Source organism: Culex quinquefasciatus, chromosome 3, assembly GCF_015732765.1.
Source record: "Culex quinquefasciatus strain JHB chromosome 3, VPISU_Cqui_1.0_pri_paternal, whole genome shotgun sequence".
Classification (NCBI taxonomy): domain Eukaryota; kingdom Metazoa; phylum Arthropoda; class Insecta; order Diptera; family Culicidae; genus Culex; species Culex quinquefasciatus.
Window position 1 is genome coordinate 137,549,460 of NC_051863.1, and position 13,007 is coordinate 137,562,466.

Genomic DNA, 13,007 nt, shown 5'->3' on the forward strand with positions numbered 1-13,007 from the left:
CAATAAGTTTTCTATTGACCTACCTTATTGAGCAGTATTTATTCCAAGTCTTATTTTTAAAGAACAATTTATTGATGAATAGCTACCTTTTTACTGAAAATGTACGCTCTAACATTTCCCAAGCGTGATTGTTTGCCGTCGATGATTGAACCCCCTTAACTTTAAACTGACCTAAGCTGACTTACATTTAAACGGCAAAATGACAGTCTCTTGATAGGATTGCTATTGCACTAAGTTTGCATTTATAACCTGACCTCCCTATTCCCCTTTTCAACTTCGCAGCTTAGAAGTCACTCTCATTTCACCTCTATCACAGATTGTTCACTGAAAATAATTGATTGCCCCGAGGTTTCCCCCCTCCTAACTGTTACCCCTGGTGCGAATGTACGGCATTTCCGGCGTGGGACAGATGAAGCGCGCAAATTCCTGCTCCCAGTCGTGGGCCTTCCGTCCGACCGGTTCGAACATGTTGTTCCAGAGGGCGTTCGCCGACCGGGCGTAACCCTTCTGGCTCAGGTGGAAGCAGTCGTAGGACATGTAGCTAAAGTCGGTGTCCCCGTTCGGCTTCTTCGGGAAGCTCAGATCGTTGATGAAGGGCTGCACTACGACGCTAAAGTCCGGCTTGCTGTGGAACTCGGTCCGGTTGGCAATGTCCTCCTGCAGCCGGTTCCAGCGCTCGATGATCTTGATGTACCGCTGGCGCTGGCTTGCGAACCGCGTGGCCATGAAGCAGGGACATTCGAGGACGTGCAGCGTGACGCACTCTTGCGGCTTGCCCCGGAACTGGGTCAGGATGTCGACGTCTGTTGGAGGGAGGGAAGTTGATTGTAAGTGTTTTGATATTCAAGCAAAAAGCGATTACAAACTCACTTGGACTGGCGACGATGTTAACCAGGGTTCGTGGTAGATACTCGCGGAAAATACGCAACACGGCAAGCAAATTTTGCTCGTGATATTTGAGGGCCTTCTCCGGTGGGTTCAGATAGCACATGTTGGAGCAAAAGTCGTTTCCTCCAATCAGCAGCGTGATTAGCTTCCAGTGGTTCTGGATGTCCACTTTGGGATCCGAGAGCATGCGCTTCACCAGGTTCTTTGCCATAGTGGGGATATCCTGGCTCATGCCACCGGCCTCGGCGGCGTTGAAGCTGAAATGATGATTAGTTTGAATGTTGAGCTGTTTTGGTGATTTTTTAATGTTTGTATTTTTTCATAAGAAAAATTAACAATGTTTTAAAATATTGCTATCATGACTCGAAAAGCAACAAAAATCGCATTTTCGCATTTCTAATTCTTCTAATCTAAACTAACCCTATTGCAGCCATCCTTTCGGAAGCATCCTGGAGAATGTTGGGGCTATTACTTCCAAAATCCTTTTTTTCTAAACGGCCAGGCCAACTGTGTAAAGTTAACCCTCTACTGCCCAAATTTTTTTTCGAAAATATTTATTTTTCCCGTGTTCAGGAGGTTATTTTGAGCAACTTTTGTTCTACGAAAAACTTTACTTCTCTTGTTTTATGTTTTTCTTGTTTTATTTTTAGTATTTTAATTTGCATTTATCTTGTTTAGTTTATGTTTGTTTTTGGTAGTATTTGGCCTATTCTACCATCTAATATAATTACATTTTGCCTATCTAATTTTTTCACGTTTTTACAGTCATTTTTTCAATTTTTTGCATGTTTTTCACATTTTCTGCTATAGAATGGCACCATCATCATTTAAATTGCGAAAAAATGCGTAGAGGCATAGTCTGGGACACTTCTTTTTACTGAAAGTATAGGAAATGTTAGTATAAACCAAAGTTGACCCCTAAAAAAATGTCATTTTTAAAAATAATGCCTAAGTCACATAAAACAAGTTAAACTCCCAACCCTGAAATTTTCTAAAATTTTAAGAGTTCTTCTTTCCAATGCTTTTTAAAGATCAAAAATCGGTTGGAAAATGGATTTTTGGCGATTTTTTAGATTTAAGCCCGTCTAGAGGCGGGGTTAGGTTGTAGAGGGTTAACCGTAAAGATGATTCGTTGAAGTGGATTGAGTCACACAACAACACAATTCTGAATGTACTGGAATGGAAGAAACGTGGGGATCCCCTTTTCACGTTCCTGTTTGTTTGAGCAATGAATCCTTTTTTTTTTTTTTTTTTTTGGAATCTGGCTTGTAGTGCGCGCTTGTTGTGCCTCGATACGGCTCCGCGAAAGTATCCTCAAAACCACGGTTACTCGGTTTTATCGCGACCCAAAGTGATACTAATCAACGCGGGAAGGTGCCGGGAATCAGTGCAGTGAATTATATTTCGATCGCGGTGTGTCGAGAGTGCAATTTTTCTGAGAAAAAAAGTGGTAAAAGTTTTTGAAATTGTTGAAAATTTAGAAAGTGATTTCGGTAGCGCAAAAGCACACAAGCACAAAGCAGTGTATTTATGTTTTGCTGCTACGTTCTCTTCCGGATATGAAGACCGTTAGGCTTCGAGACAAAAGCCCCCGTTACGGTATCGAGAGAAAACCGGAGCTAAGTCTCGGTAGCTCGTAGGCGACCTCGTCGCCCCGAGGCTAGGTAGCGCGGCCCTGATAAGGCTGCCTACCGAAAAGAGGATCGCGAATGGCAAGAAGATTGGAAATCCGGAGCAAACGGCAGAAGCCCATTAAAAGCAGATCACCAATTGGCGACTCGGTTCTTGGAACTGCAGATCCCTGAACTTTTGGGTTTCCAGTTCGCATTGGCGAATGAGTTGCAACCTCGCAACTTCGATGTTGTGGCACTGCAGGAGGTGTGCTTGGAGGAGGAGCAGGTGCTCGACTGGCCAGGTCGGCAGACCGATTCCCGTTTTTTTCTGAGCGGCGGCAAGGACAAGAAGCTGGGTACCGGCTTTATTGTGCGGGGCAAGATGCAGGATCGCGTGTTCGGCTTCACGGTGATCAGCGAGCGGATGTGCAAGTTGAGGATAAGAGGCCGTTTCTTTAACTACAGCATAATCAACGTGCACTGCCCCCACGAGGAAAAGTCCGATGATGAAAAGGAAGCATTCTACGCGACGCTGGAGGAGGTGTATGACGGCTGTCCGCGGCAGGATGTGAAAGTCATCATTGGGGATATGAACGCTCGGTTTGGGAGGGAGGAAATGTATCGGCCGACAATAGGCCCAGAAAGCCTGCACTCGGTCACGAACGACAACGGCCAACGCTGCATTGACTTTGCAGCCTCCCGAGGAATGGTGGTCAGGAGCACCTACTTCCCTCGCAAGGACATCCACAAAGCCACCTGGACATCACCTGACCAACGGACGAAAACGCAAATCGACCACGTCCTGATCGACGGCCGATTCTTCTCGGACGTAACGCACGTGCGCACCTTTCGCGGTGCGAATATTGACTCGGACCACTACCTAGTTGGAGTTGACATGCGCTCAAAGCTGTCGACGGTGTTCAACCAACGCCGAAGCCGGCGGGCCCCTCCGTTCAACACCGCATGTCTGCAGAACGGGGAAGTGGCCCACAGTTACGCGCAGCAGCTGGAAGCGAATCTGCCAGGTGAGGAGGAACTTGGCGCAGCCTCGCTCGAAGATGGTTGGAGCCGTATTCGCTCAGCCATCGGCAGTGCAGCGGAAGCCACACTGGGTAGTGCGATCCGAGTCAGCCGAAACGATTGGTACGACGACGAGTGCCAACGGATTACCGCCGAGAAGAAGGTAGCTTACGACAGGAAGCTGCACAAGGCGACGAGAGGGAACGTGGAACGATACAGGCAGGCTCGGAATCGGCAGGTCGCGGTCTTCAAGCTCAAGAAGCGCCAGCAGGAAGACCGGGATTGTGCAGAAATGGAGCAGCTATTCCGAGCTAACGAGTCGCGAAAGTTTTATGAGAAGGTGAACCGGTCCCGCAAAGGCTTCGTGCCGCGAGCCGATGTGTGCAGGGACAACGAGGGAAACCTGATCGTGAACAAAAGCGAGGTGTTGGACAGGTGGAAGCAGTACTTCAACGAGCACCTCAACGGCGATGAAGCGGACGGAGACGGCGTTGGAGTCAACCTTGGAGCGCCCGCAGCTGATGAACAGTTCCCGGCGCCTGATCTAGAAACGGTGAAGAGGAGATCAGGAAGCTGAAGAACAACAGAGCTGCCGGCAAGGATCGGTTACCCGGTGAGCTCTTCAAATATGGAGGAGAGAAACTGGCGAGGGCGCTTTACTGTGTAATCTCCAAGATCTGGGAGGAGGAGAAGCTACCGGAGGAGTGGATGGATGGTGTCGTGTGCCCCATCTACAAAAAGGGCGATAAGCTGGACTGCGGCAACTACCGCGGCATTACGCTTATCAACGCGGCCTACAAAATCCTCTCCCAGATCCTCTGCCGCCAGCTGTCACCCCATGCAAGGAGGTTCGTGGGGCCCTACCAAGCGGGCTTCACTGGCGCGCGCGCCACCACGGACCAAATATTTTGTCTCCGACAGATCCTCGAGAAATGTCGTGAGTACAACGTGCCCACACATCACATCTTCATCGACTTCAAGGCAGCCTATGATACAGTCGACCGCGAGCAGCTATGGCAGATCATGCACGAGAACGGATTTCCGGATAAACTGATTCGGCTGATCAAGGCTACCTTGGATGGTGTGATGTATCACGTGCGTGTTTCGGGGGATTTAGCGGAACCCTTCGGATCACGCCGAGGGCTGCGGCAAGGTGATGGCTTATCCTGTGCGCTGTTCAACATCGTCCTTGAGGGCATCATTCGAAGAGCGGGCATCGACACGAGTGGCACGATCATGAACAAGTCCTACCAGTTGCTTGCTTTTGCCGATGACATCGACATTGTGGCAAGAAACCTGGAGACGGTGAAGGACGTCTACACCCGACTGAAGGTACAAGCAAGGCGTGTAGGACTTGGCATGAATACGACGAAGACGAAGTACATGAGAGGAAGGGGTTCGAAGGATGTCGGCTGTGGATGATGATGAGTTGGAGGAGGTGAGCGAGTTCGTGTACTTGGGATCGCTGGTAACCGCCGACAACGACACCAGCAAAGAGATCCGGACTCGTATTTTTGCCGGGAATCGTGCGTACTTCGGATTACGGAAGACTCTCACATCAGATCGAGTGCAACGCCGCACGAAGCTGACGATGTACAAAACACTGATTAGACCAGTAGTCCTCTATGGCCACGAGACTTGGACGATGCGGCAGGAGGACGAACGTGCCCTTGGAGTTTTCGAACGGAAGGTGCTACGAACGATCTACGGTGGAGTGCAGGTGTCTGACGGAGTGTGGCGAAGACGCATGAACCACGAACTGCACGCGTTTCTTGAAGAACCGACCATCGCCACCCAGGCGAAGATCGGGAGGCTCAGGTGGGCCGGCCATGTCGCTCGAATGGACGAGAGCCAGCCTGTCAGACTGCTTTTGACCGCGCTGAACCAGCTGGCGGAACAGGCAGAAGAGCAGGGAAACCGCGCGCACGGTGGGGAGATCAAGTGAATGGTGATATCCGGAAGATCTGTAACCTGGGAAATTGGAGAGTAGCAGCTCAAGATCGAGAAAGATGGAAGCGTCTTCTTGCTACAGCACGCGTACCTGGTGCGCTATGCTGATTGGTATGGTATGTATATCGTTGGGAACAGAAACTGCTCCGGGTCCCTCGAGAATAAGAAATTTGATTTTACTTTTTATAAATAAAATCAAAAAAGTTTTTAGAGTTTTTTCCACGAAGTTTTTTTTTAACTTCTTCATACTTCTAATTACACTTTATTTAACACTTTCAATTGCTCAAACATTAATTTCGATGCAATACACAGCTGAAATGAACTCAAAAACTTCATTTCTAGTATTTGAATTTGCATTTGTCTTATCTTGTTTATGTTTGTTTCTGATAGTATTTGGCTTACTTTACCACCTCCTATCTTTACCTTTTGCCTATCTTGTTTTTTCATGTTTGTATAGTCTTTTTTTAATTTTTTGCTTGTTTTTCACATTTTCTACTATAGAACAATTCCGTTATCATTTAAAATGTAAAAAAAATCTTTGAGGCGTAGTCTGGTACACTACAAAAATAACTGCATACTTATGTTCACATAATATAGACGAAATGTTAGTAAGAAACACAGCCAAAGTTGACCCCAGAAAAAATGACATTTTTAAAAACATTGGCAGCCATACTTCCAACCTTAGAATTTTCTTAAATTTTGAGAGTTTTTCTTTCCAATGCTTTTTCAACATCAAATTTTTTTTGAAAAATGGATTTTTTGCGAATTTTTACATCAAAGCCCGCCTAGAGGCGTGGAGGGTTGTAGAGGGTTAAAAGATAAGTTGCTCAAAAGTGAAAGGGTCTGTTTTGAGCAATTAGGGCCAGCGATGGAATAATAATCATCAAAAGAAAATCATTGGACGTTCATCAAGAGAAAAAATCCGAAGGGAGCATGGCTCTCCTCTCTCGCGCACGAAAGATCGGTAAAAGGAATCTAAAAAAATCATCATCTTGATTATTCGGCGGAACAGCTTATTCACTACTACACGTGCAAGTGTAACGTCACAAGTCAAAAAACGACCTGTCACATTTTGTAGATGGGCAATGTGTGTAAACAAAGTGAAATAAATACTTTTAAGTGGTGCTGATAAGGAAATTCACAAAAAATCTTCAGCAGATTGATTTTCTTGAAGAATTTCGGGAGCGATTTTCTTTTGCGTGATTTGCCTCCTCTCTCTTTCGTGGGTGAAGAAAGTTCGCTTGCGATATTGATTTTTTTGCGATTATTCCATCCCTAAAGGGCTCTTTTTCCTATCTTTGCAAAAGTGTTATCAAAATATTTGAAAATCTTGAGTGGGAACTTTTGATCGATTTTTCGTCTCCAGCAAAGTTGTACGGTACCATCAAAATGGATTATATTGATGGAAAGTATTTAATTTTCAATATCTAGGAGTCAAAATTCCTTGAAATTTCCACATCTCCTTTTAAAAAAATACAAAACGACGAAAAATTTATGAAACCTATTCTGTAGCCCTTTTGTGAAAATTTGAGATATCGTCGATTGACTTTGAAAGCTTAACTTATCACGCATGAGAGCTAAACTAGTCAAGGCCATAGGCCATCTTAATAAAAAATCATAGAATAACAATGTAAAATAAAAAGAAATTGCATAGAATTTTCAGGGAATTGGAACACTGCAAAATTGTGCAAAAAGAGATTTTGCTAGATTTATCTCGAAAACGGTGTACTTTTTAAAATATAAATTATTTTTCGATTCCATATTGCAAAAATTTGCAAAATTCATTATTAAAAAAGCGTTTTTCTTATTTTGTTTATGTAAGTTTAGAAATATTTATTAAGTCGCTATTTTGTGTTTTTTTTTTCAAAAATCATGACTCTTAAATTTTTTAACTTTTTTATTTGAAATCTGAACCCGTTTAACGTTTAAGTTCAGTCAAAATATGTTTACATGAGTTCAATGATTTTTGAGAAAAGACTTGAAATTTGATTTTTTCAACCCTTCTACTGCCGTTCTACGTAAATTGTCCCATGTTCAAAAAAGGGCAACTGAGAAAAACGGGATTGAAATTTTTCGATCGATTTCTGTGTTTCTACGCATAATTGTCCCGTGGGTCACTATTCGCCCTATATGTCCCTAATCACCCCGGTTAACATTTTATCACCCTTATTTGTAATCCTCTGGCAGGTTAACAGGAAAACAAGATGAAATGCTTCGTAAAACTCATGATTTCGTGATAGAAAATACTTGGTGGGACAATTATGCGTAGAAGTTCAACGATGGGACAAACAGACTTGGTGTTGTTTTCAATGATTTTCTGAACAAAGTCCTACATTTTATGAGTTTTTCTGAAAGTTTACGTAAAACTAAGCTTAAAAATGATAAAAAGTCAGAATCGTCCAAAAATGACATGGTACAATTATGCGTAGAACGGCCGTCTATTGACCTCAAATCATAATATAAAATTTGAAATGGCCTTACCATAAAAAAATCAAAATCATTGTTCTGTCACAAATCGACGCTTTCGTGCTATCTTGTCGCACGCCGCTTTTTGACGTTCCGAGGAAAACGCGTGTCAACCTTGAATAAACAAAAACGTTTTGTTTGGTTGACCATTCTGTGCATTGGTTGAATTTGAATGCCTAAGTACCGAGTTATAATTACAAATGTTTACGGTAGTCGGACTTATACGTATGTCAAACGCGTTCTGACCTGAAAACATCAATTTTCAGGGTGAGTCAAGATAGCACGACAAGATTGAAACTTCTTTCATATGAAAACTGACAAACATGCACATGCAAAAAAAGTCCTTACACAATATAAGGGTTTTTAAAAGAATGTTTATTTTTTAATATGGAATTAATTTCAAAATTGATAATGTTTCATTAAAATTGGGTACTAAAGCCCTATGTCAATTTTTATGTACAACGGTAAAAAACACGATTAAAAACCATTTCTGATCACTTTTTTTTCATTTTAATGCAAATTTTTTTTTTGACAAGACAACATTTTTTCGATGGATCAACTATGGTCTCCTTTGAACGAGCTGTCAAGTAGGACCTTTTCTGTCAAGAAGGACCGCGAGGTTAATTTTTCAAAATTGATTTGAAAATCCATTTTAAAATCTTTGTGGTCGTACAAAGGGTCATTGTACTCAGAAAAATAAGCTTTATCGCTGTAAACAATAATATCAGCAATCTAAGCTTCATTTTAGGACCCAATTGGCGCTAATTTTTAAAATAGTGCTATGTCTCACGCAAAACCTATGTGTGTGCACCTACCGCGAAGCCTTCCGCGTCGAAAGCGTGTCCATGATCGGATACCCGTACAGGGCCGGGTTGTACTCCTTCAGTATGTTCGGCACCGTCAGGAACTGCCGCCACGTGCCCTGTCCGCCAATGCTCCACGACAGTCCCTTGTTCTCGACAAACACCTCCAGCAGGTTCGTGGCCATGGCACCGTTCCCGGCCGTCAGCGAGTCGCCGATGGCCCCGACGACGTCGATATCGCCCGGCCGGAGTGCGTCCACCGAGGTCGGTACCGTCGGGCTACGCATTCCGGTCGTGTTGCAGAAAAACGGCGCGTCCGCTGGAAACTGGGGTTGCACTTTCTGAAAGGGTAGAATTTTAAGTTGATCTTCAGTTGAACCACGATCTTCTTACCCCTTGCCGGTAGTTGGTCTTGAACTTGTTCGCATTGTCGCCGGTGGTGCCGATGAAGTTGAACGCCAGGTTGCGGAAGTTGCGGAACTGAGCCACGAACAGTGGCGAGTCCAGTGCCGTGATCTGGGCCTGGCCCGAGCAGTGCTGCACGACTGCGGTGAGCAGGACGAGTGTGGTTGAGCGGAACATTTCTTATCTGAAAAGTTAAAATAAACTTACTTTTAGTTTTCTAAAGATTTTAACTTGATAACATGAATTAATAATGAGTTTAAAAATCTGTCTTTTGATCTAATCATCGTAAATATTTGAAAAAAATCAAAGCCGGAAATACCCGGAACCTCTGTGACATCTCATGAACCCTCAATGATTGATTGAAGAGCAAGAAAAATCAGCAGATGAGCAGCGGAGAACAAGTTTTAGATAAATAACAGTTTGATGATCCGGTAACGCCCTTCCACTTCAGAAAGGTGAATCACATTAGTCTATCCACTTGGCAGCTGTGGTTAGCTGAGGTGATAATGTCTCGAGAAACTTTGACGTTTCTATGGTGTTATTTTGTTTTAAACGAGGAATTCGAATGATGTCGAATGATGACATTTTTGAAATCTTTGAATAATTGAGAGTTATAAGAACACTCACTGAGTCAAGTTTATACCAAATTTGCTTTTTTTTAACGGTGACGGCGGTAAGTGTGCTAGGTTATTTTTGTAATATTTTGCTGAATTTACAATTCCAGTCACGTTTCGAGCCCAACATTTTACGCATTCGGAATATTAAAAGGCTCAAAATTTGAATGAAACTGTCATATCAGCGAGATATGAACTAGATGGTACTAAATATGGTTTGATACCAGTTGACTCTTTGGATGTATTTTTGCTCTTGTAACCAAATAAAGACCATTAATTTAATTGTGCCTTCTTTGCATGACTAACGAAAAGCACTTATGAGGAAACATTTTCTGTGGGCAGAATAAATTAACCACAAAGAGAAATAATCTCACTGTTTATACGAGAGATCTTCGGACACGTTTGCAACACAAAAGTTTCACCTCGAACGTTGGTTCTTTCTCCATGAAGATGACTTGTGACCAATTTGTACGCAAAAGATGGGCAAAGGTTCAACGGTCAGATCGCGCGCGACATGGGAATGATTTATTTTGCTCGTTTAGTGTGCACGGTAAAAAAAGCATTATTATTAGCAGTTGTCTGACTCTTTTTTCTTTTAGAACTAATTGTTGTTTTTATTTCTACTGTGTGGCGCTATGCGTTCAAGTTCAGGAAATAAACCGTTGGTTGCTCTTATGCTGCTTGAAACCGTAGTAAACGATCAGTTGGAATCTTGAACAATGCACTCGAGTCACGACATTGCGGTTTCTTGCCTTCCGACAGCTAACAGAGAAATTTGCTGTCCGGTTTCAGACTGGATAATCATTTCTCAAAATATTTGCTTTCTGTGTTGTGTTTTATAAGAAGTAGGTGGATTTGAGTGAAATTATTTACGTGAACAATTCTTTCAAGATTGAGGAAATTTTATTTCAAATTTAATTTTTACCAAAGAAGACACTTTTCATCATTAGTTCTGCAAATTTGAAAAGGCCCTAACATACTGATTTGGATCCTATCAAATGTTAGGGTTGAATCAAACATTTTGAAAATATATTTTTTTCAAATGAACGAAAATGGTTATGATAGTCTTCATTTTCCTGTTGGATGGTCTTTCAGAAGCTGCACGATATCAAATTTCATGTAAAGTTTTTGGGACCAATCATAAACTACGTGGACAATTTTTCGACTTTTTCCCATGCACGTTTAAAAAAAATGTGATTTTTTTATTTTTTCGAAAAGTTGGCAACACTTGAATGAACAATGAATTTTGACAAGTGCCATAGCTCAGAAGATGCAATATTTTGTCATATCCAAACATGAATTTTTTTTAAATATGTTATTGTGTGAAAAGTAGAATAAAAGAAAAAAGAAAAAAAAAGAATGAGACCGGCCCGTGGCTTAATGGGTACGGCTCCCGCCTCATAAGCGGAAGGTTCTGGGTTCGATTCCTGACCGGTCTCCTTGAAATTATTCGACTATAATTGAACTTTGAATATGAACAAAAAAAAACGCATGGAATCAGGTGGGATTAGAACTCACACCTTTGGATTGGTAATCAGATGCTCTAGCCGCTCGGCCACCGAGGGGTTGACACACCTTGAGTGAATTAATCCGTAGTTGTGAAATAATGTCACAAGGTCATTTACTAAATAATACAACAATCCCTCTCCCAACCATTCCCCTACACACACCACACACCATATTCTATAAATAACTCGAAGTGGTTGGTACGGTATGTCCCCACTTCTTCTTCTTCCCCTGATGATTCCATGAAATGTGGGTTCCGTTCATAGAATCTGTCTCTTGCGGTTAATGCAACGCAGTAGGCCGGGCCGCTTTAGTGAGTGTAATACATTTCGGGGGTTCTCGAAAGTACTGCAATCATTAATAATGACAAGAAAGAACTTGAGGCGTAATCTAACCATAAGTTCTTCCCGGATGCTTTCTTCGGACTGGCTGCGCTTGTGTTCGATTAGATTAGATTAGATTAGATTAGATTAGAAAAGTCGAATAAAATAAGAATAATTTTGTTTAGAGTGTAACTATTTATTTTGAGAAATCGGAAGCAAAATCTTTGCCTTCGACCAGAAAATCCGTTCACCGTTCCGTTTTTTTTTATCCCAAAAAACATTAAAATCTCTATACAGTCCAGACTCGATTATCCGAAGTTCGATTATTCGAAGGTTTGTATTAGACTTCGGATAATCGAATCATGAATAAAACAAAATGTTTTCGTATTTTTTTATTTTCTCGTTTTTAACATCAAGTTCGGGTTCTGCGACCCCATTTTAGTCTTAATCGTCTTTAATCGTTTGGTTGGTATATTACAGTGAAAACACAATTTTTGAAGCTTTAATCGAGCAACAAACTCTCCATATGGCGAAGATAGGTGTTTGATTAGAATACATATATTTCCCCTTAAATTAAATTAGAATAGTTAATTGCCTATACAATTACAAAATGCATTTTTTTTATATTTCATCACCGCCATTTTGGCCGTCATCTCCGATTTAAACATTTTAAATAAATTTAACGTTTTATTTCGTGGTTCGATTATCCTAAGTGGAATTTTGCCAAGGCCTTCGGATAATCGAGTCTGGAATGCATATAGATTTTTTTATAATTACTGTGTTCGACATGATACGAATAAAATATAGATTTATAATCAGGAGAATACAGATCACCCATAAAATAATCTGGCATCGTTGATCCCACCTGTTGATTTTCGTTTTTGGTTATATTCAAAGTTCATATTCCTGATTCCAAATTTCAAAGGCACCGACCCGGATTTGATCCCAGAACCTTCTGCTTGTGAGATAGAAGCCGCAACCATTAAGCCACGGAGCCGGTTTTCATAAGATTTCATTACATTTTTTATATTTGACAAAAACTTTCCTGCACAAAGAAGCCATTGTGATTGATCTGATCGTGTTTGTGTCTTCGATAAACTTGTAGTTGTTAGTTAGGAATTTTCTGTTAAAATAGTTACAATAAAAAACCCATTTCTTATCAACTTTTTATCACTAAACGTTGAATTTCCACAAAAATATTATTTTTAGACTGGCATTTAAAAAGGGCGTAATATATTGAAAGTTTTTGCTCTTAAAATATCATGATGAATGTTTTTTTTTTCCTTTAAAATTTTTAGTCTTAAAAAAATTTCATGTCATACAACTTTTTTTTCGAATAAATCGAAGAGTTTTACAAATGATTAATTTTTGACATTGAAAAAACCTTTATTTTCTGAGATGAAGATATTTGAAAATTTA

At 41.5% G+C, this 13,007-nt stretch overlaps 1 protein-coding gene across 1 annotated transcript in view; it reads right to left on the reverse strand.

Annotated features, from left to right (window-relative positions):
* LOC6050356 (phospholipase B1, membrane-associated) overlaps window positions 1–13,007 on the reverse strand; it is a 41,013-nt gene continuing 28,006 nt past the window's right edge. Inside the window, exons 2-5 of the mRNA XM_038265325.1 lie at window positions 9,134–9,329; window positions 8,753–9,081; window positions 871–1,145; window positions 1–803 (exon numbers count right to left, since the gene is read on the reverse strand). Coding sequence (XP_038121253.1) covers window positions 361–803; window positions 871–1,145; window positions 8,753–9,081; window positions 9,134–9,322 — 1,236 coding nt within the window. The 5' untranslated portion in view covers window positions 9,323–9,329 and the 3' untranslated portion in view covers window positions 1–360. The remainder of the gene's footprint in view (window positions 804–870; window positions 1,146–8,752; window positions 9,082–9,133; window positions 9,330–13,007) is intronic.